Source organism: Falco peregrinus, chromosome 1, assembly GCF_023634155.1.
Source record: "Falco peregrinus isolate bFalPer1 chromosome 1, bFalPer1.pri, whole genome shotgun sequence".
Lineage (NCBI taxonomy): Eukaryota > Metazoa > Chordata > Aves > Falconiformes > Falconidae > Falco > Falco peregrinus.
This window is the reverse complement of record NC_073721.1, coordinates 110,231,764-110,254,069: the sequence shown is the minus strand read 5'-3', so window position 1 is coordinate 110,254,069 and position 22,306 is coordinate 110,231,764. Positions and strand designations below refer to the sequence as shown.

At 39.3% G+C, this 22,306-nt stretch overlaps 2 protein-coding genes across 2 annotated transcripts; one reads left to right on the top strand and one right to left on the bottom strand.

Annotated features, from left to right (window-relative positions):
• Window positions 1–4,332: 4,332 nt before the first annotated feature.
• Window positions 4,333–13,174, bottom strand: MCEE (methylmalonyl-CoA epimerase). Its single transcript, XM_055807679.1, has 3 exons — window positions 13,075–13,174; window positions 7,786–8,126; window positions 4,333–4,529 (listed from the first exon to the last, which is right to left on the bottom strand). The coding sequence occupies exons 1-3, from the start codon at window positions 13,103–13,105 to the stop codon at window positions 4,377–4,379; spliced, it is 525 nt and encodes a 174-aa protein (XP_055663654.1). The 5' UTR covers window positions 13,106–13,174; the 3' UTR covers window positions 4,333–4,376.
• A 777-nt stretch (window positions 13,175–13,951) lies between these two features.
• Window positions 13,952–22,014, top strand: MPHOSPH10 (M-phase phosphoprotein 10). Its single transcript, XM_055807674.1, has 11 exons — window positions 13,952–14,085; window positions 14,865–15,513; window positions 16,367–16,515; window positions 16,946–17,120; window positions 17,407–17,548; window positions 17,960–18,027; window positions 18,748–18,885; window positions 19,112–19,222; window positions 19,466–19,573; window positions 20,114–20,344; window positions 21,804–22,014. The coding sequence occupies exons 1-11, from the start codon at window positions 14,009–14,011 to the stop codon at window positions 21,951–21,953; spliced, it is 1,998 nt and encodes a 665-aa protein (XP_055663649.1). The 5' UTR covers window positions 13,952–14,008; the 3' UTR covers window positions 21,954–22,014.
• The last annotated feature ends 292 nt before the right edge of the window (window positions 22,015–22,306 follow it).

Here is a 22,306-nt window from a genome sequence, read left to right as displayed (position 1 = left end):
ATGTATCATTATTTCTAAATGTTTAGGAGAGAACTCTTTCTCATCTGTGAATCTACACTATAAACTTTGCAGTTAACAATGCTGTTTAACCATATGCAAGACAGTGCAAATGAACATGAAACCAGATAGATTACATAATTTTATAGATATTTAAGGATTATACCATCCCAGGAGGCAAACCACCGCCTTCAAAGTAAGATAAATCTATATTTCATAAAATGTTCAAAGTGCTTTGAAAATACTTATCAAAGGTGACAGATTTCATTTAGCATTCCTAAGAAGGTGAGGTCTTCCATTTTAAAATGTCAGCATTGGTCCAATTAATTTATACATTGTTGTTAGTTTTGATTTCCATATTAATCTTACATGATTTGATGTTCCAAGTTTGAACTGCCAGTTACTTTTCTGTGTCTAGTGCCACCCAGCACCCTTATGAGAAGCACCAGGGCTACCGTTTTAAGGATTTCTTCTGTTTTGTAGTCTCCTCATTTGGCCAACATGACAACTGTTTTCATAAAACAATCGCATATTTATTGAAACAATTAACTCTTTAACTTTTTTCTCTTATTAAGTGTTCTTCAGTCCAACAAACCCAAGTCAGATCACTACAGGAAGAATCTCTTGTAAGGAAAGAATCAAATGAAGCACCAAGGAACTCATTCAGAGCACCTACTTGTAAGTACCTCAACTAGATATTGTAAACACTTCCATGTCTCCTGGTCTTTCTGTGAGACTTCCTTCGTTGCATCAACTTCCATTCACCTATCTTAGCAATAAAGTCCAAATCCCAGGACCGTCCTTAAATACAAACAGCAATGCTTCTGCATGTGCATTAAGAAAGTAAACTCTGGTCTCAGCATTAAACACAGAAGTATTATCCACCCAGGAAGCAGACTGCAGAAGCAAGTGCCGTCTTCAGTTCCTCTTGTAATTCATTCACAGCTTTCTAAATTTTCAGGCTGTGTTAATTGTATCAAGGCACTGTAGCTGTGGCATCGTGATAAGAGTACATTCTCCCCAAACTTGTGATAAATTGGGCAAATACAGTAATAATGAAAGTGATTGAATTCAGAATGAAATAGCCAGTGTTTGCACTTTTTTAATTCCAGTGAATTAACTGCATTATAAGCGTGACAAGGCCAGAGTTTTTGCAGATTTGCAAAACTGTAAGCTTAGCTTTTAAAAGGCATTTAGTTAGTTATTTCTCAGCTTTTTGTTTGCTTCTAGGTTTGCCTCATTATATGGAATGGGATTAATTCTGCAGCCTGTTCTCCTCCTAACACCTAGAAGAGACTTGAGAGTTGCATAGAGGAAGTAAAAAAAGATACTTCATATCATTTAACAATGAGCCCTTTTGCTGCCTGAGTAATGTTGATGGAGTCCAGAAAAATGGGTCTCATCTGCCTTAGGCAGCATAAAATAGGAACATGCTTGAACTCAGAAGGGAAAGAAGGCACTGGGAGACATTAGAACAGGGAACTTGCACTTGACAAATGACCTCACAAATGTGAGAAAATTCACTGGCAAAATATTAACACTTCATCTTCTGAAAAGCTTGACATTATCAGGAAAGAAGGTTTCACTCAACCCTTTGGGAAAAAAAATACCCAACAGCAAGTCTAATTCCCTTCTGAACTAACAATCAGGCTCCAGTTATTTGAATCACTGTTGCTCCTTCCAGCAGTGCACCATACCTGGTGCAACTGGGGTATATCATTAAGTGTCCCTCCACTGGAAGAAACAAATCATAGTTCTCTATTGCTGCAGTTTCCATCCCTGAATTTCCGTTTTTCTTGATGTTATTCTCCTTTTATAATCATGGCAGTGACAAAGGGTAAGGCCCATATATCTAACCCACCTCCCCCAACCTTTAGTAAGTCAGAACAAAGAATGACTTGTGAAGGTTCCCTTGTGTAAGATTAAGGACTAGAAGTTTGTTACAAGTGTAGGGGCTGATCCTGTTCCCACTGAAGTCTATGGGAGCTAGGCTTATGAACAGAAAACGTCTCTCAAGGCATGTTAGCTGTCTTCAGATTCTTCAGCTGTTCAGCTCTCTTGGCTAGTCCTTCCAAGTCTATAACTCTAGAGGTGGAAATTCTTTTATCTGGTAGCACATACCCAGACTAGTAAGGGGCTTTGATCACACCAAATGGTAAGAGCTTGTAATAAGCTTGCCTCAGGTTTGGGTACTGACTAATTTTGCAGACCTAAACTCTCTTTTTTTTTTTTTTTTTTTTGGGGGTGTGTGGGGGTGTGTTTTTTTGTTAATATCTTGATGTCCGACTTAGGAGGACTCTGATGAAATGTGTAAGCTGTGAGTGAGATAGGAGCACGACACTTATGATGAACAAAATACACCAGCTGACTTAGTGCTAGGCAACCTCACTGCAGTCAGGAAAATTGCTGGTTACTAGCTAAAAATGTTGCAAATCTCTTTCTGCTATTAAGGTGGGGATCACAATGAGGCAAGTGCAGTATCGTTCACTCAAAATCTCCATTCCCTAGTACTGTATCAATCTCTTATTCTGAGTGTATTGATACATGCCATACACAAAATTCCATCTCCTTCAGACAGGACAAAGAAATGGAGTATAAACCTAGGGAGGACTGCCCTGTTTTCTGTTGCACCAAACGAAGGGTATTAGGTTCAAAGACTTCTGTTCAATTATCTTGACATGTAACCAGCAAGGCTTCCAGTCTTGGCATTCCTATGTTAGTTTTGCAGAAAAGATGCCTCCCCATCTTTGAAAGAATGGAAAGACAAAAGCAGCTTTGCTAACAGAATGTCTCCTAGAACAACAGAATCATATTTCAGAAATATCAAATCATCCTGCTTTGCCATCATAAGTCTTAGGACTTCTAAATTCAAACAACCTAGAATTTAGATCACAAACTAGCCTCTAAATACTGATTTGATAAAATGCAGGAACCCTGCAGAAGACTGTATTTTTCTTAAAATATGATAGAAGGACTATTTATTTTGAATACAAAACTATCTAGTTTTAAAAAATGCATGGCTTTGCAGAGTTTTTTTCAGAAGTGAAATTCATGAGGAAGCATCAGTGTCTTTAAAGCCCTGGTTACATCTCAGGTCAACATTATACTTGTATTTTGTTGTAGCAAACATGACACAGAACACAAATAATTCCATTTCCATTAAGTAAAAATTCTTGACTAAAATGAACTTCCTTCATATCAAGCTGAAACTATTCACTGTATATACAGAGATGTAGGAAAATAAAAAGTTCTTGTGGTTTAGCTAGGAAAAAATATTACTTTTAAGGAGTAAGAAAACTAGAGAGAAACGGCAAGTCTTCTATTTCTACAGCTGACATGTCAAAACAAACCTATAAAAGAAAGTATTAGGACAAACACTGCTTGCATAACATACACCAGTAAAGTCTGTCCATGAATAAGTCAACAAATTGTGACTGCAGTCTGTCAGAAACATAAAGCATCCTGGCATGCTCTCTAATGTTAAGGACAGCATACATAACCAAGACATACGCGGCTTGTGTTTTCCACTGATTTTGTAAGTGCTTTTGCATAGGAAAACTGTATTTATAAAGTATGTGGAAAGATTAATTGCCATTTGTTCAGGTCTCTCCCAGGTATCTTCCTATGGGTAAAGCCTGAAAAACCAATAGTCAATGCCTGAAAAAAATAAAATGTGACAAGTATATTACAGTCTGAAATATATTTCAGGCAAATAATTTTCCAGGTACTTTTGTTGCATTGCCTGCCTAGCCACAGAGTTCATAAAACAACTAAATGCTGATTTATGCATGGTAACTTCCTTGGCAGTAATTGTTACGCCAAGGAAAACGTACTTACTGATTGCAGACACCCATACAACAACATATGGATTTTTTTATTACATGAACCAATCAATCAGTGTGAAGCACAGATGGTGAATGGTGAAAACAGAAAATACAATGTTCGTTTTCCCTTTATTTCTAAAGGGAATATCTAAAGCTATACTGAGAAGTGGGTCTCTGCTCTGAAATGTAGAACAATATAATGTGGGTTGACCTAGAAGCTGTACAGTTTCTGTGGTTACAGAGGTAAAAATCATGCTGCAAACATGAGACAACAGAACATAAATTACTATGTTACATATGTAACTTGGCTTATGTATTTGTCTTCAGAATCACAGAGAATTCAAGAAATGTCAACATATTAATTCTGAAAATCAGATCAACAAGAAGAAGAAGAAAACAACCCTAAATGTGTAGCACTATTTCAGTTCTCAAAAGCTGTACTTAATCCATGGGAGCTACAGTGAACTTGTAAAGACTGAATACCACATCAATATTCCCAGCACCAGCTCAGTAACTTCACAACTAATCTATTGTTTTATTTATGAATATTACAGCTCAAGCTTGCTCAAGTTCCACAAGGACTCCATGGCAATCTTTAGGGTGAAGAAAAATCACAGGTTTGCCATGTGCACCTATTTTTGGCTCTTCACTCAATATTCGTATCTTTTTTTTCTTCAGTTCTGTCATAGCTGCTTTTATGTCATCAACCTTATAAAAGAAAAATACAGTTCACAAATTAACATATTACACTGTAGTATGCACATTCTACATTTAGAAGCAATAATATAATTCCTTACTAAAATGTTATTCCTAAATTATAACTCTGAAAATAAATTCAGTTATAAAAGTTTTAAAACATCTAGTCTTAAAAACCCTACAATGTTTGCATTTGCTATTTGAAGACTTTATCAAATATTGTTAAAATAGATTGTGCTGTATTCAAGAAATTATTAAGCAAAAATCACTCATGCACAAAGCCCATTGATTTTTTTATGTTGTTACTTCATAAGGACTCCATAAATAATCTAAACTATGCATTTCTATTACTAAGAAGATTATATTGCTTTCAAACTATCAATAACTAAAGAAAAATGCCTCCCTGTCTAAGTGATGACAGAACACTGACTAATTAGATGCTCTTGGAAAGGGAGGGCAATGGCCAGAAAGAGAAGAGTCCCTTTTAGATTTATATATCCTCCCTCTTTCTGAGTAGGTGAAGCTTCATAAAGTTTCCCAGGAAAAAACTTGGAATAATCAGAAACATACAAAAATATGACCTGGTTTTCCTGTTGAACTTAATTATAATAATAGCCTTTAACATATTCTTTTCCTGCAGAAATAATTATGAAAAGCATGTCTGTGCTGTGTAATGTTATCTAAAGTCTGATGTCATGTCATCAAATTTGAATTTTACCAAACCTTAAATGCATTCGTTCTTTGAAATAATAAAATTAGCATCCAGTTTAGCAAGCCCAATAGTCAATAATCAATAAAGACCTAGAATTAAAATAATAGCATTTTTCTTTTTCAAGACTGAGGTGTCTGGGCATAACTTGGTGAATAAACTTGCATGATGCTATTGTAGAAAAGAAGGAGATACCTAGCTTTAAATCAGAGGAACAGGCATCAGTTAATTGCTACTCATTTGCAGCAGTTTTGTCCATGAAAATTCTGAACTCACTACAGTTCTTCCTACATAAAACTACCAGTCTGCTAAAAAAAAAAACAAAAAACCTTCCTGTCAAGTTTTATCTGAAATAAAGCAGCACATGTAATGTATGCCATAACCCCCCCCAGGATGTTTCCCCAAGCAGCAAAGCCACTGCAGCTGCTGCTCCTGTCCTGCAGAGATGACCAGAACCGTGTCTGGGCTCAGCTGGGATGAATTACTGCATCCCCAAGGAAGCAGTGAGAGTGAACAGGGGAAAGCCTGTGGGTGCATCTGTGTTAAGAGAGGATCAGGCTCGCTTTCCCTTATTCTACCAAGTGCCCAGCATGCTTTTCATTGTGGGTATTACATTCAGTTATAGCTGGTCAGAAATAGTTTCTTGAAATGCTTGTTTGGTCTGGAACAAATAACCTATGAAAATACATGTCTAAAATTTTCCTTTGAATAATAAGACAGAAGGAAGAAATTTGATAAACTCATCAGGCTCCCCCTCCAGTATGGAAAAAAATTTTACAAGTCAGCTTCTTGTAATAAAATTGTTCATAGAAAGATATTTCTAAAAAAATATTTTTTAATTTCAAATGAACAATCAAATGTCACAAGTTCTTTTATAGTTTTTCTGAAAACTATCTTTGCTCAACTTCAGAAGATGACATATCTTTGAAACTGTAAGATTTTCCATTCTGAGGAGAATGGAAAATTGGAGAAAGGAGGTTAATACCTTTTTGATTGAGTATGGTAGTGACCAAATCTCTTTTCAGTCCCATTTAAACAGCAGGTCAACAATGGATTGCTTTTTTCTCCATGTAAATTAGTCAACAGTCTTCCATTTGTTTTTACATGGAGACAAACATGAGGGACTTAGGACAACATTTTTCCTAATTCCCCCCCCCCTAAAGAATCTATTAGTGAGTTACAAGACTTCATTTAGGAAAATGTGGCTGCAAGTAGCACTATCTCACCCAATTAATGGAAATCAACTGCTGATTATGACTCCTGGCTTGCTTGACCTACTGTATACAGTTGCAAATTTTCTTTTTTAACACAACACTTCTACATTGTCTAACAGGGTATAATTAACATGTCCCATTCTTCTCAATTTTCATGATTAATGGTATGGCTTCCCTTGGCCAGCCATCTTTGGTTTATCTGCAACAAGATGATCTCTCATACAAAATGGAGATCTACATAAAACAATTTCAGCTGGTAACAAATATTTCTGGAAAAGTCTTAAAAGGGATGACATATACTTGAAACGCTTGGGAGCTTTTTGCTCATTTTGCTGAGAAATTGCCTACAACTTCTTACAGAGGGCTATAGGTTTTTTTCAGTCTTTCTGCAAATCACTTCTTTCTTCTACACCTCCCATTTGCTAAGCTCAGCTGAGGACTCACATTTCTGCAACAGAACTGCTTAGCAATAGAATTTAAGGTCAATTTAAACAGAATTAATTTTCTCATTCTTGAATATCTGCAAATAGACAAACTTAATGTAAGAAGGATTGCAATGCCTGTATGTATGCAAATTTTTGAATTCTCAATGAAAGCATGCAACTGCAAACACTGGTCTTTATATCTGTATTCTGAAAACAAATTTTACTCACATCAGTAATCTCATTACTTTTTATTATTAACACTTTGCCTGAAATAATAAAGTTTGCAAGACTCAGATCTATAAAATATTAAAAACATGTATCATGGGCAGCAGCATGAAAGTTTACAGCAAACACCTACACTAAACCATGAGTATACTAAATAAAAAATTTTACTTTACTCAGCACCTTTACATTTTATGTGCTTCCAGACCAATCTCTCTTTGAGGGACAGAAGAAACTCTGGAGACTTTACTGCTGTTTAGTAAGTACAACTTGACAATCTTTTTTGACTTCCGTATATAATTATCAGCTGAATATCAAACAGGAACAAACTTCTGAAAATCTAAATGATGCCTTAGCTTAAACTTACAATTCCATCTTCTTCCAGGTTATGACCTTTCTATGTCAGAAAGTTGACACTTGTCAAACACTCTTTGAAAGCCCTTGGGCTGGACCACTTTCCACACTGGATACTTAACCCTCCCCTCCCCAGTTTAAGCTTTATAGCACAGAAGAGGAAAAAATTATCAGATTGCTCATGAAATTGAACTGTGATTTCCAAAATAGAAAAAAGGCACGTTTAAGACTTCAGAAATATGACAGCCTCATATATTTGTTCTTGACAGAGGTCAAACCTATGAAAAAAATTACGCATACTTTAATATCTCTATCTTATAATATGATACACTGTGTTAAAATACCTCAATGCAAATATGATGCATTCCTCCAGTCTTGTTTTTTTGCAGAAAGCTTGCAATGGGGCTTCTGTCTCCTAAAGGATGTAGAAGTTCCAGCTTGGTATTTCCCAGCTCCACAAAAACAGTGTAGACACCGTGTTCGGGAAGAGCAACAGTCTCGCTGACCTGTGCTCCTAACACATCTTTATACAAGGACTGAGCTTTCTCCAAATCAGGTACTGCAATTGCTACATGATTAAGTCGGCCCAGTTTCCACAAACCGCTTGGAATGTTTTGAGAAAAGGAATTAGATGATGATAGAGTTCGTACTGTGGGAGCTGAAGTCTGCCATCTGATAAGAAGCCCTGAAAAAAAAAAATGAACAGCACCGATACAATGCTTTTGAGAAAGTACCAATATCTTTCTCCTTTTAATGAGGCCTATATAACTCCTGTGTCATAAGCACACCAGTGTGCAAAGCTGAAACTAGACTGAGACCAAGGAAAGAATTATTCTGTAGTACTAACGGCTCAAGGAAGAATTTTTTCAGAGACTATGTAATTATTCAGAAGATTAAAAAAAAACCAACACACATGGACTTGGTGTAAATGCTTACATATGCCTGTTAAAAAGAATAATACATGGCCAAATTTAATGTTCAACTGTATAATGTTCTTAAAAGTGACTTCCAAATTTTTCAGAGCTTCTACAAAATAAAGAAATTAGGATATAGCTATATATCTAGAAATTATAAAAAACAAACAAGAAAAAAACAAAGCCTGGGACAGAACTGATACTGCAAGATCCAAAAGATAAAAGACTTGAGCTCTCAGTTGTCAGAACGAACAAACTAACTCCAGCAAGGAAAGAAATGTCATGTTGAGGCTTAAGCTGAGGCTTAAGGAATTGTAAAATCTCCCAAGTTTGATTTCTTACTTTCTCCAATGGTTAAGTCATTTGCCTCTCCTGCTTTTTGTATGCCATACAGGTCTAATACTTTGTTTCTCTGATCTGTTTCAAGATGCTTAGAAGTATTTCAGTTCTAAGTACTGTGAACAGTATGTCCAACTGACCAATAATAATTCAAAGATTATCTTTAAAAGGTCAACATCATAATAGCTTTTTTAATGTAACAAGTGCCACTGACTTCAGCATGACTTGTAAAAGAAAAAGGGTATGACTTGGCTCATCATATATGTAAAGGTAATTATAAAAAAATACTGAATGACCATATGACACAAAGGTAAAGGCTAACATGGAGACAAAAGATGAAGTCATGGAGAAACTCGATGTTTCATGGAGTTGTCCATATTTCATGGAGTGTCATGAAAAAACGCAGATGATCTCCAGAACTCTTCACTGACTGCTCTGACATGGCAGTACTGAACTTGGCACTATCTGTTCCAGATTGCTGTGTTGCTAACAAATAGGTTTAGGTTGCCTGTTATTTTTTTTTTAAGTAACAAAAAAATATATAAAATGAGAATACCTACGAATGTTGTACATTAAAAATTAATCTGTCAGACTACTAGAATCTGGAGAAATTGGCTGTGGGGGAGAAATTGTGATCATATCAGTTGCTTCTAGCACCAGAACTAGAATTAGATGAAAGGATATAATCATAAAAGCTGCATCTTAATTTCATGCCAGTTTGCTTTAGGCCATGTCAGAGATCCCAATGCCTCAAAGCCAAGCTAGAGGCATCTCAGCATTTCGGAAGTCTTTGAGGCATTCTTAGCTTTAAATTCACAAATGTACCATTTTGCTAAGAGATTGCGCCAGGGTTGCACTGAGATTCTGGATGCTCTGCAATACACTGAGGAAAGCCTGGCTTGCGTTTTTTCAGATTCTTCATACTCTTTAAGATTAGTAGTAGTTGTAATTGATCAGCTACCTTCACTGTATGAAACTGAGAACTACCATTTCACAGGAAATCAAGACTCTACAGCTATAAGTTAATTTTTCTTTGCAAAGACAACTGATGCAGTCCTTAAATTTAAGTTTTTATGAGCATTGTGCTGTGATAGAAGTTGAAGTGTTTGTGTGTATTTGAGACTTAAAATTCCAATGTACAATGTACATACTTCCAAAGACTTAGTATCACAAAATTAAGTCTATTCAGAATCTTTTGATAATACTAAATCAGCATCCTACATTAAGTATTTCCAGAAGCTTGTCCAGTTGTGCAAGTAACTGCCCTGGAGTATTTCTTGCCAGCCTTTCACACAGTACATCCTGTCATCTACTTCATCACAGCCAGAAGGTCTGGACAATTATTTTTCACTTTGTTACCTTTAGGCTATCATACTGGAATAGTAGAGCAACTCAGCATCTCCCAAGTACTTTTCAGCGTTTTACATATTAAAAGAAAATCCCCTAGCAACTTCTACACAGAAGAAACATTCTTGTTTCTCAAATGTCTAAGCTGAAACTATTTTGTATACAGACTTGCCATCTAACTGCAACTGTATCAGGGGTGAACAAAGCAATTGCCTAAGCAAGCAATGCTGTAATCTACAAAATGAGAAACATGCAGTATCTAGTTGGCATAAATAGAGGCATTAACTAGAGTTTGACCAGATCACCAGTTAATAATGTATTAAAAAATTTCTAAAAGCTAAATACCCGCCACACAGTCTTTTCTGTCCAGCTAAGATTCTACCTAAGTAGCTCTGTTTCCTACAACAACTTTGTAAGACTTGATTAGTCTTGCTGAAGCAAGTGATACTCATCCACTTAGAACAAGTCAGTATTCTCCAAAAGACAAAAATAATTTGAAAGATAAGGACTACGTACTATATAATTTGTTGTGCTTCCTAGAACCTTTTATTGTTTAATTCCTTCTTCTAAATATTAACAGACCACAGTTCAGTACAAATACTATTAATGCAGATTTTTCAAGCAATCTTTTACTGATGGGAAAAGCTAGGATTTTCCCCATTCTTTTTTACATCTCACATCTATAATTCTTGCTGTACTTGACACAGGGCATATGACTACACGGCTATTACAATTTAATTTGTACTTTGTCAATTTTCAAGTAAATTGACAGAACACAGAGATGCAGACTGTTACTCAGATATTACTGAAGCAATAACAAAAGTAATAGAAAATGCTACTCCTGTTGGGTTCTGCCCAATAAATGTGGTTTTTTTTCTGGTGTTTTCTGGAAAGATAATAGATTGAAGAAGTGAAGTATATTCCTAGAATTCTTGTAAAGTCAAAGATGCCTGCTCATATGACAATATTATTTATGCATCTCTATATTTCCTCCTCTTACTTAATGGACTGGGTGGTAACACTCCACATATTTTTCCTGCATGTAGGGGCAGAGGACTCTTTTGCAGGTTTGGGGTTTTTTTTAATGTATTTTATTGTATGAAGTCTTGTGAATTCATCTTAGCTCTAGTCATATGCACACAGAGCTTTATTTTTAAACCCAGAATTACCAGTATGAATTGACTGAAAGCATTTGTGGTTTTCTTGCATTATATAGATTAGTAACTATATAGATTAGTTACTTAAAATTCTAGTCTTCTAACCCAATAATCACAAGTGACCCGACAGTGAAAAAGAAATCTTTTCTGCAAACTTCAGACTGAAACCCCATCACTTCCATGTTTCAGGAAAGAAATACTTTTATTTATGCATATATCACAGAACCAGTCCTATTAACTGTTGTGGCTAAATTCTTCAATCAGAAAAGCATTTCTCCACTGACTTAAGAGAATTGTTCAAGTAATACTTAACTTTCTCCTATGCTAAAAAAAAAATATTTTCTCTGCTTCTTTTGAAGCCAATGGAAACCATGACTAAAGCATCTATCCAAGCATCTGTTGTGCTTGAAAAACTTCCATATGCTGACCAAATTCACACATGCACTTGCTTCTCCTGGTATACACAGCACTTGCCCCTACCGTTTTTTGTTTTTTTTTTTAGACCTAATTTTTCAAACACTGACAACCAAATCTAAATTTTTTCTAGCTATTTTGTCCTTTAGAGAAGATTCGGCTGACCTTGCTCCCAGATACGATTGCAGGCTTCCTAGCCTCAGTGATACTGCAGAATATAAGTTACCTTCTTCAGCTTCATTTGAAGAACATTTTTAAAATTATTTGTTTGGGGTTTATACTATTAATGTTTGACTGATCTAGTAGTATTATGCGCATCAATTTACACATGTGCAGTTAGTTGTACCAGCTGAGGCTTATGTTCTGTAAGATTATGAACATGAAGTAACAAATCTGAAGTGCTACATAAAATGAGAACCTCATCCTTCAAATATTTATTCATAGGCTTGTTGCTCCTTACGCGGGGCAGTGATCATTGCCCCAGTAATGGCTAAGTAATTAACACAAGCCAAATCCGACCGAGTTCATCTGTGGGGAGGTGACACAACTGTGGGTTGCAGTGAGAATAACCCTGTCGCTGGGCACTGCTCAATTGTCAACCATTTCAGGTTGAGAAAAACTCCCAAGGATGGAGAGGATGCTGTCACCATCGGGAGTCTGGCATACAGGGGCCATGTATTAGCTCTGGACCAAACGGAGAAGGGGCATAGTCTGGCCATTCTTAAATCCCAGCAATTCCAAGGAGGCGTTAGCATCTGGGAAGCTCCGCCAGCCGATGAGGCTTAGGCCATCCGCAGAGCTGCTCTGCTCTGTGCTGGAGGTGGCTTTTGGGACTCCAACGGGCTGCTTAGTTCCTAGGAACTGAGGCTCTCCCTTGCCTGCAGAACGGGTTTCTCCCATCACAGTGCCATCACACAGCGGCACCGCCGGTGCCAGGTGCCAGCATCCCGCTGATCCATCACTGGCAGCGGTGTCTTTCCTTCACTCCCCTCCTGCGGGCTGTGGCTACTGAGTACAACCGTGTGGTTTACGTACGGGAGCTGAACGTGCCCCTACATGCTACCACATACTACTACGGAGAGCGAACGGCCCCGCCGTAGCGGGGGGTGACGAGCCGGAGGTGGTTTTGCATTTGCCCTCCAAACTGCACCTTCGGGAGCCGCGCCGCTCCTGGCGCCCTAGGAATCCAGGCTGGGGCTGCTGCCCAAGCTCACGCCAAGCCAGACAATGTCGGCCAGCGCCGCACCTGCCGCCCGGCGGGAACACGCGGGGTCGTTTATGGCGGCTATTCCGTCGTGCTGGGGCCGCTGAGGCGCTCCCGGAGCGCCTCGGCCCCGCCGCCCGGCGCGGTCCCGCCCGGCCCAGCGCGCCCACCGCCCGCCGCCGAGGGGCAGCAGCCCCAGGCCGGAGCGGGCCCCTCAGCGCCCCGCGGCCGCCCCGCCCCGCCGGGCCGCCCCGTTACCGGCCGCCGCGCGCCCGAGGGACGCCGCCATCTCGCCGCCCCGCCGCTCGCGCCCGCAGGCGGGGCGGGGCCTGCGCGTGGGGCACCCACCGCCCCCCGCCGGCAACATGGTGGCGGCCTGTGCCCGGTGCCCCGCCGCCCCTCGGCCGGCCCTGGGCGGGGGACAGCCCGGGGCTGTGTTACCGGAGCGGCGCGGCGGGGCCTGCCCTGCCAGTGATGCGAGAAAACAGTGAAAACCCTCAAACTGTGCAGGCAGGAGGGGCAGTGCAGCACCGCCGAGGCACTTCGCATGGCGGGGCAGGAACGGATCGCCTGCCCCGGCTGCCGCAGCAGCTCCTGCACCAGGGTCCCTGGGTGTGTTGCTTAATTTGGCTTTATAAAATAAACTTTAAGGAAACTATGTGATTTGAAGTAACAAAACGGTTGGGCAGCGGCAGTGCTGGCTAACTGCCTGGGCAGGCCATGTGCCTGGCTAGCGGTGAGCTCGCAGACGCCAGGTAGCGTCGGGCATTTTGCTCACAGAATCCGCTGGAAACGTGTGGTTCCAAAATAGCCCTTGTATCTGGGTCAGAGAGACACAACTGTGAGGGAAGATGACTGTCGCTTTACTATCTTTAGAGCAGGTTTTTCAGTGCCGATGAACATCCCAGACTGGATCAACACCACGCTCCTGAGGGGGAGGCAGCATCGGGAGGTGGCTGCGCGATGCTGGGTGCCGGCGCCCGCAGGCCCGCCTGGAGAAGCGGCCGCGGCGCGAAGGAACGAGGCGGCGCTGTGAGAAGAGCGGGGCGGGGAGGCGGCGGTGGGCGTACAGCAGCGCGGGGCGGAACGGCGGTACGCGGAACCTCGGCGCCGGCCGCGGAAGGCGCCCGGACCGCTCCGCGTGGCCAGGGGGCGGGGCAGGGCTGCTGCACGCGCCGCGGCGGGAGGGAAGATGGCGGCCGTCCGCGGGCTGGAGGCGTGCCTCCGGGTGGCGGGTGCCGCCGCGGCGCGCCCCGAGCGCTTCCTCAGGTACTGCGGGGAGCCCCGAGCGCCGGTGCCCCGGGGGGAGAGGCCCGGTGCCGCCGGCCGCCCCTTCGGCTGAAGCGTGCCGCTCACGGCGGGGCCCGGCCGCGGCAGCCGCCTTTCGCCGGCGCTCGGGGCTTAGGAAAGGCCGGGGGGTGGTGGGGGGAAGTGTCTGCTTCAGCCAGCTGTGGTGAAGGGTTGGTAGCCCTAAAGAAACATCTAGGGGGGGCTGCCCGAATGTAAAATGGGGGGGGGGGGGGAAGGCAGGCAGCACCCACGGCCTGTATCTTGGGTGCTGGAGGTGGTCGGTGCAGTGCTCTTCCCCCAGTCCCCCGAGTGCTTAAACCTGATCAGGGGGTGGGAAGGTGCCGCTATGGAAGGGTGTCACGTGCTGTCCAGCTGCTGCTTTGTATGCAAACCTGTAATGAAGCTGGAAGGCCTAATAATCATATATTATTTACGCATTTATTGTATAATTTTATTTATAGATAGAATTTCCAGGAACGCGTAGTAGCAGTACTCAAAAAGATGTGTAGAAAGTTAAGCAATACCAGTAATTGTTGGAATTATATTCCTATTATAATTCCTATATTCCTAAATGCTATTCCGCAGCACCACAATACCTAAGCAAGTACAAAAAGAACTTAAGTGTGACCATGCGGTGAACTTAATGGGAGGTTTAAGATAATGAATGAAAGATGGTAAATTCTGCAAAATAGAAAATAAAAAATTAATGTTAATTGTTGTGCTTTTTAAAGTTCTTAATTTCTTTTTTCTACTCTTAGTGTACAAGATGGGCTGGCTGCTGATTTCAGAGCATTAACAAAGACTCTCTATGATATGAATAAAGCTCTGGGAAGTAATATAGTTCGTGGGGGTCCTCTAAAAGAGCTGGTGATAGAAGATTTTGATGAAGAACAGATTTGGCAACAATTGGAGCTCCAGAACAATGCAGTTCTGGATTTCTTCAAGAAATCCATTGAAAGGGATGCCAAGGATGAGGATCTTTGCCTTCTCTCAGACCAGGAAGAGGATGGGTCTGGTGCGGAGTCCAGCAGCGACAAGGAGTTGGAAGACAACACAATGGAAGTGGAAACTGAACAGAAGAATATTTATGTAAAAGATAAAGCCAAAGCTAAAGAAAAGCAAAGTAAACTGAGAGAAGGTATAATGGAGAAATGCAGTGATGAGGATTCTGATATTGACTTTGATATTGAAGCACTGGAGCAACAAACAAAAACAACCAAGGAAACCACACTGAAAAAAATGGGAAGAAAATCTATAGTGGATGACAAGTTTTTCAAACTGGCTGAGATGGAAGCTTTTTTAGAACATGCAGAGAAGGAAAATGAAGAGGAGGAAGATGATATTAATTATTTTGAAGACATCATCTCAGATGATGAGGAAGAAGAGTCTGAAAAAGCTAAAGACAAAGTAAGAATATCAGTAAATTAATTTTCTGATCTCTCTTTTCCTTTAAATCGGTAGCTGGTATTTATTAGGCTGACTATGAATTTTTGAACTCTAGAGTAGAAACTACCGAGTTAAATTTGATGAGATGACTAATGATTACTACTTAAGTTTTACTCTAGTAATCGGTATGAATATCTGGTAGCGAAGTGCCCTAGTGTAGAAGAACATATCATCATGCTATTCCAGTTTTCCTTTAGATGGGTTTTGGGGGTTTGCGTGAATAAAGGAAGAGTTAGTATATCACAAGAAATAAGTAACCTTGCAGATTAGGTGACCCAACAAATGAAAAAGATGTCTTAGCATTGACATCTGGCAACTAGGGATCACTTAAGGGGACTGATGCAGAGCAAAGGACTTCTGGCATCTTCCCCCCCTCCCCTGCCCAGGGACATGGCTTTGTATCTCCGATTTAACTTAAGTTGCTGAGTAATTGTTTCAGAAATAAATATTTTTATTTAATATTGTCAGAGAGTCTCACTAGCAAGTGAGAACCATGTGTGGGGTATAAGGGAGGATGTACATACTCCAGCGAGTGATTGGCAAAAGGTACTGCTCTTTGATTTCTGTATATGTTGAAATTGGACATGAATTCAAGTGGTAGAATATTTTAAATACTTGTAAAAGTGATTAGTTTTATTAAGATGCCCTACCACAGATCAATGCTTCACTAAACTGAAATACTGTTACATAAGTACAGCTATTTCCCAGGTGCTAAAGACTTTAAAAGGCAGGATACCCTTAGATTTCTGTCAATCTTAACAGTGTTGGTTTATTTTGGTTTTGTGGGGTTTTTTTTCCCCTCTCCCCTTCTTAGGCAATTAAAAGTTCTAGAGACTTGACATACAAAGATTTCTTTGATCTGGTCCATGACGATGATGATTTAGTAGCTAGTGATGCTGAAGATGATCAGGAAGAGAAAGCAGACAGTGCTATTGAAGAGCAAAATGAAGAAAGCATGTCCAAGTAAGTATGTGCATAATGTGCATTTAAAAACATCCTTGTAATTTTACATGGAAGTGAAGTAGAAAAGTGTGAATTTCAGGCTTTCTTTGGTCGTGGTTTGCCGTTCTCCATTATCTCTTGTATGTTCATGGTTTGTATTGTCACCTTATTTAAAATGTAGTTTATTTACTTATTTTTTTAGTATTGTCTCTTGATATTTATTTGAACAAATAATTTAATAGCTGTAACTTCAGCTTTTGAAATTTATTTCTAATATATAGAAGTTTCCCTTATGTCCCCTGCCTTTAGGTTTCAATGAAAGCCTACTGTATTTGTCAACTGCTAGTTAAGTTGTAACAGGTAAATGTCTAATGACGGAAATATCTTCATGTAAAAAAAAAATCATAGAGGCTTTTCAACCTTTATTTTATATTAAATTTTTATGTTACAGGTTTGAGGATATGAACGAAATGATGGTGAAGAGTATGAGAAGTAAAGATGCCTCTAAAAAAGTTACTTTTAGTTTGCCAGATGACAGTGAAATTGAAGCTGTTACTGATATGCAATTAGAGAAGGGCATCGATCCCAGTGAAATAAAGTCATCTTTTGAGAAGAGACAGGAAAAGGTAATGGTGGTTTTTTTTTTATTTGCTAGCACTTGGAAACAGTGGCCAATATTTATTGTTGTTATTATTGATGATGTAATTTGTTCAGAGGTTGAAAATTACAAAGAGGCTATTTACAATTTAAGAGGAAAAGCAGCTTATCTACATTAGACATATATGCAATCATATATTCCTTCATCTTTATGTGAGGAAGAGTTAAAAGTACCGGAAATAACTACTAATTTCTTGCCTTAGGTTCACTTGTGAACTCTATGTTTTAAACTTCTTAGGAAATTGTGTTTTTCAGATGAGCAAAAAAATAAAAAGTTTAGAAGAAGAATTGTTAGAGGAGAAACCTTGGCAGCTTAAAGGAGAAGTGACTGGAAAAAAGAGACCTGAAAACAGCCTTTTGGAGGAAACAGTACTTTTTGACCATGCAGTCCGAATGCGTAAGTAGTGAGAGAAGGCTTTCCTGAAAGCATGTTGCATACCATGTTGTGTTTTCTTCCCTTTGACCTTGCTGAAAGCACTTGTGATTCAAGAACACTAGGCTAAACTTCTTGGTGTGTTTTTGAGGTTGTGCATTTTCATGGTGGAAATTACAGGAAACTAAATTTTTTTGTTCACTTTTAATTTAACTGAAAGTTCATTAATTAGGTGGCAGATTTCGTCATACGTAAGCCTTACATAATACGATTAGTCTGTTCAAGATAGACAAAATCATTATTTACTTGCTTCACCTTCAGTTACTACATTTTTGTGAAAGCTTTACTTTTTCTGTTGTTCTGTGAAGAATAAACAAAATACTTCTTCCTGGACCTGGAGAAACAATTTTAAAATTCTTCTCTTTCTCCTCTCAGCACCTGTGATCACAGAAGAAATGACTTTTCAGCTTGAAGATATTATTAAACAGAGAATACTGGATGAGGTTAATGTTATTCTTACTTGTTTCTTTCTATTCTGTTCATAGACTTGATTCACAGGGCACATTCCAAGGATAAGTTTGAAACTTAGAATGTTAGGTGTGTAAAGTTACCTTAATTTCTGCAGATGATTGTTTTATTCTTTTGCCTTGACGAATGTGTCTTTAGATTTCTAAGGAGCTTTGTTTTTAACATGCCTGTTACATGCTAGTTTTTGGTGCACTTAAAAAAAAAAAAAGTTTGCAGATCAAGGAGTTTACTTGGAATATAATGCCAGTCTGTAAATTTTGTCTTAATACCATTACTGTAGTGCTCTGAGTGTTTTGAAGACTAATCAAAGTGCAATTGTTTACTTCATTTTTCTTGAAAGCCACTGATGGGAGATATGTATCCATCCCACAGCTTGTTGAGGCTGTTAGTTGAATTAAAAAAGTGGGTATGTATGGGGGGGGGAGTGTTGAAGTACTTAGGATAATTGCATGTTTGTTACACAGTTTTTGCCCAGATCCACTAAATATAAGCACACAAGCTGGAGCTGTCTTACTAGTTTATTTTTATTCTTTCAAATGAAGGTGTGAAACTTTATGAGTTCCTGGGAAGCCACATGCATGAACTAGTTAAATGTGTCAGATATGAAAAGTAACATGAAAAGTGTTCTAAATAAGCTGTAGCACCTGATGTTTGACTGTAGTTGCATTTGGTCATTGAATTTATGACTTTCTCAGGCATGGGATGATGTAGAACCAAAAGAAAAACCAAAAGAGGAGGCTTTTGAGTACAAGAAACGTATCACTTTGGATCATGAAAAGAGTAAACTGAGTCTTGCTGAGATCTATGAGCAAGAATACATGAAACTTCACCAGGTAACGTAAGCAGTGCCTTTCTTTCTCGTTTGGAGTTCGCAGCACATAATCTTGCATGTTCATTTGTACAGTGCTAACTCTGCTTTCAGCTTTGTGGAAGTACTTCAGTCTTTCTCTGAGTGCTCACCAGTGAAACGGCTCTGAATTTTATATTGTGTTGTTACCAGTCTTGCTAAAGTAAAATAGCTTTTTGAATGGTGTCAGAGTAACACTGTTACTAATGCAGCAAAAGACTGAAGAGGAAGAAAATCCTGAACACAAAGAGATTCAGGAAATGATGGATTCACTCTTCCTGAAGCTGGATGCACTTTGTAACTTCCACTTCACACCCAAACCAGTAAGTACCTAAGTTTCATAAAGTTGACTTTTTTACCCACCACCCTCTTTGGAACTGAAACTTCAAAATATATTTGGGATATGGGAAGTGAAATAAACATGGAATGTTGCTAAGCTTGTTCTTATTTCATATTAAATGCACTGTAACGGCATCTAAACAAAACCAAATGCTTAGTATCTTCAGTTAGCTGTAAGGTGCTGTGAGTTGGTATGCTCAGTCCTGAATATGTTTCCTTATTTCTAGCCTGTGCCAGAAGTTAAAATTGTTTCGAACCTTCCAGCTATAAGTATGGAAGAAGTAGCTCCTGTTGCTGTTAGTGATGCTGCTCTCTTGGCACCAGAGGAGATCAAGGTAAATATAAATACAAATCACGTGAGGATCTGTATTGGTGATGGAAGGGTGTACTGTCTGCCAGATCAGGGGGAGAACTTTGCCTCCTCCCACCCTGGGTTCCTCACCTTGTGGACCTTCTTGCCTAGCATTTTAGTGGTGGTGGTTGTTGGGGTTTTTGGAGGGCAGTGGAAGGGTATGGTTTGGGTTTTTTTTAATAACTGGAAGGAGGGCGAAAGAGTTAATTTTACTTGGCTACGCTAGGCCATAATATTATGCTTTGGTTTTGTTCTTGACTGTTATCTGATGGTAATTATTTCCCCAACACGTATGTGGGCATTTGGAAGGGGAAAGCTAAATGACAATAAGGAAGTGCAATTAGTATGCCTTCCATCAATTGTACACATCCCAGTTTGCAACTTTTGCCAGTTTTTGGCCTTTGCCTCAATGCAGCATTGCCCTCAGCTGGCTAAACACTTGAAATAATGGAAACGCTGAGAGTTGAGTACTGTGAAGTTGTCTTTTGTATGCTTATGGATGTAGAAATCATGCCCTTTTTAGGAAAAGAACAAAGCTGGTGATGTAAAAACAGATGCAGAAAAGACTCCCACAGACAAAAAGCGAGAACAAAGAAAGAAAAAACTTCGTAAACGTATGAAGCGAAGAGAAAAGGAGAAACGTCAAAAGCTTCTTGAAAAGATGAAACCAGAACAAGGCACAAAACTTAGCAAAAAAGCTGCTGCAGCAAAATTAAAAAAGCTTACAAAAGAAGGGAAAGCAACTCTGCTCAAGGTAAGGCTCTCTTAGGTAGTCCTGTATCACTTGGAGCTTCCCAGCTAAAGTACATTAAAGTCCTGAGGATAGATACTACTGAACTACAGAGATGAAAGGGAATGTCATCACAAGAATTGCAGTGTTTGTTTCCCTCCCATCCCTCTTGGCATGACTACATCCTCTAATCTTTCTCCGTCTCCTCAAAAATTTTTGTATGCAGTTACCATATCTGCTTACGACCCAGACCTTGTTAGCTTCTTTATGTCTGGGCAAATATAACGGATAAATGTAGCTGCTGAAAAGAAAGAGGTAGGGAGAAGACATGGAAAGGGCAGATGCATACTTCCCCCCTCCCTCTTTGCTCTCCCCTCAACACCAACATAGTGGTGTTGAATGCTTTTTTAGTCCTGATTTTGCTGACTATCCTGACAGCATAGTGCCAGTGTAGAGGCCTGAAAAATTACATCTCTGGCTGCACTTTGCAGTGACCCCCCTTGTTTAAATGTGTATTTAGGTAGAGGTTATTTCTTTAGTTTTGAATAAGTCATACATAGATGGCTGTTGGAACCTTTAGAAGCTTACTTAGAGTATGAAATATATTTGAATTTGTAAGCAGTTTAAGGTTAAGTTATGCAAAAATATGAAAAAACCCTGTATGATACAACTGCTTTAAATCAAAATATATTCACAAAGCAGAAATGATTGTTTGCTTTAGGTACTACTGGTTTATTTATATCAAAGTTCACAAGGTGGTGTTCCTGCAAATACTAAGACTTATGCTCTTATTTCCTGCATTTCATAGAATCACTTAATTTTGAAAAAAACTTTAAGATCATAACGTCTAGCTGTTAACCCAACACTACCAAGTGCCCCACCAACATTTGAATTGTTCCACTTGATTAAGTGGGACTAATTGCATGCATAATTGAGGATGAGGTGTCTGTTTAGTTCTTTCTAGGCTTTGAGTAACCGAAGCCATTTCAAAATAGAATATTCCCATTTAACTTTCTGCTTCTTATTGTGGAGCCTTCTGTATAATCTCATCAGATTGATTTTGTTTTGCATGCTGTAAAATGGTAAATGTGTACCACCTATGATGCCTTATAAATTAAATGTTTAAAATCTCTGAAATTTTGAAGTATTAGATACTAATAAGAAAAATAACCCTTGAAACCTTTGGGCTTATCTTTCCAAAATGAGAGCAGAACACCAAATGATATGTAGCTGTAGCTCATGATGTGCAAAGATCTATTCTTGATGCCTGTCCTTACCTACCATGCTAATTAGAAAGTGAATGTGCTCTTTCATTATTTCTTCAGATAGCAGGAGTGGGGTAAGAATGCAGTGAAAAATATCCTTTGAAAATCATTTATAATTTTTTTAAAGTCAAATGCCATATATGTGAGTAACCAGTAAATAGTATTATGGTGCTATTTATGCGCTTCTTGGTTATAACAAATATTTTGTCCATTGACAGGATGAAGGTAAAGACAAGGTCTTGAAATCGTCCCAGGCCGCCTTTTCTCAACTACAAGATCAAGTAAAAATGCAAATCAAAGATGCGAACAAATTAAAGAAGAAACAGAAGCAGCAGAAAGCCCTCTCTGTTCATAAGCTGAAACTGTAGTTGACATTTTTATACATATGGCATCTTGTATATATTAAAATGTTTCTACATGAATGCTGAATTTGAATAAGGTGTTGTTGTTTTTTAAAAAATGTTCTGTGAACTTGTAAGGTGATTTAAAGATGCTTTCCTTAAGGTTTTACTTCTTTATTTTCTACCATGCTCTTTGCCTTTTTTATTCCCAAAAGAAGGCTTCTTGCCCTGGGCAGATAAGTAGCCGTGTATGATACTTGTGCTTTGACTGTACGCTCTTGAAGTTACAGTCGCTAGCTTTTGTACTGCAGGAGCAACTGCGTTAGCTGAAGGAGGTAAGGTGTGTCCTGGCGGTGTAAATTGGAAAGCATCTTTGCAAT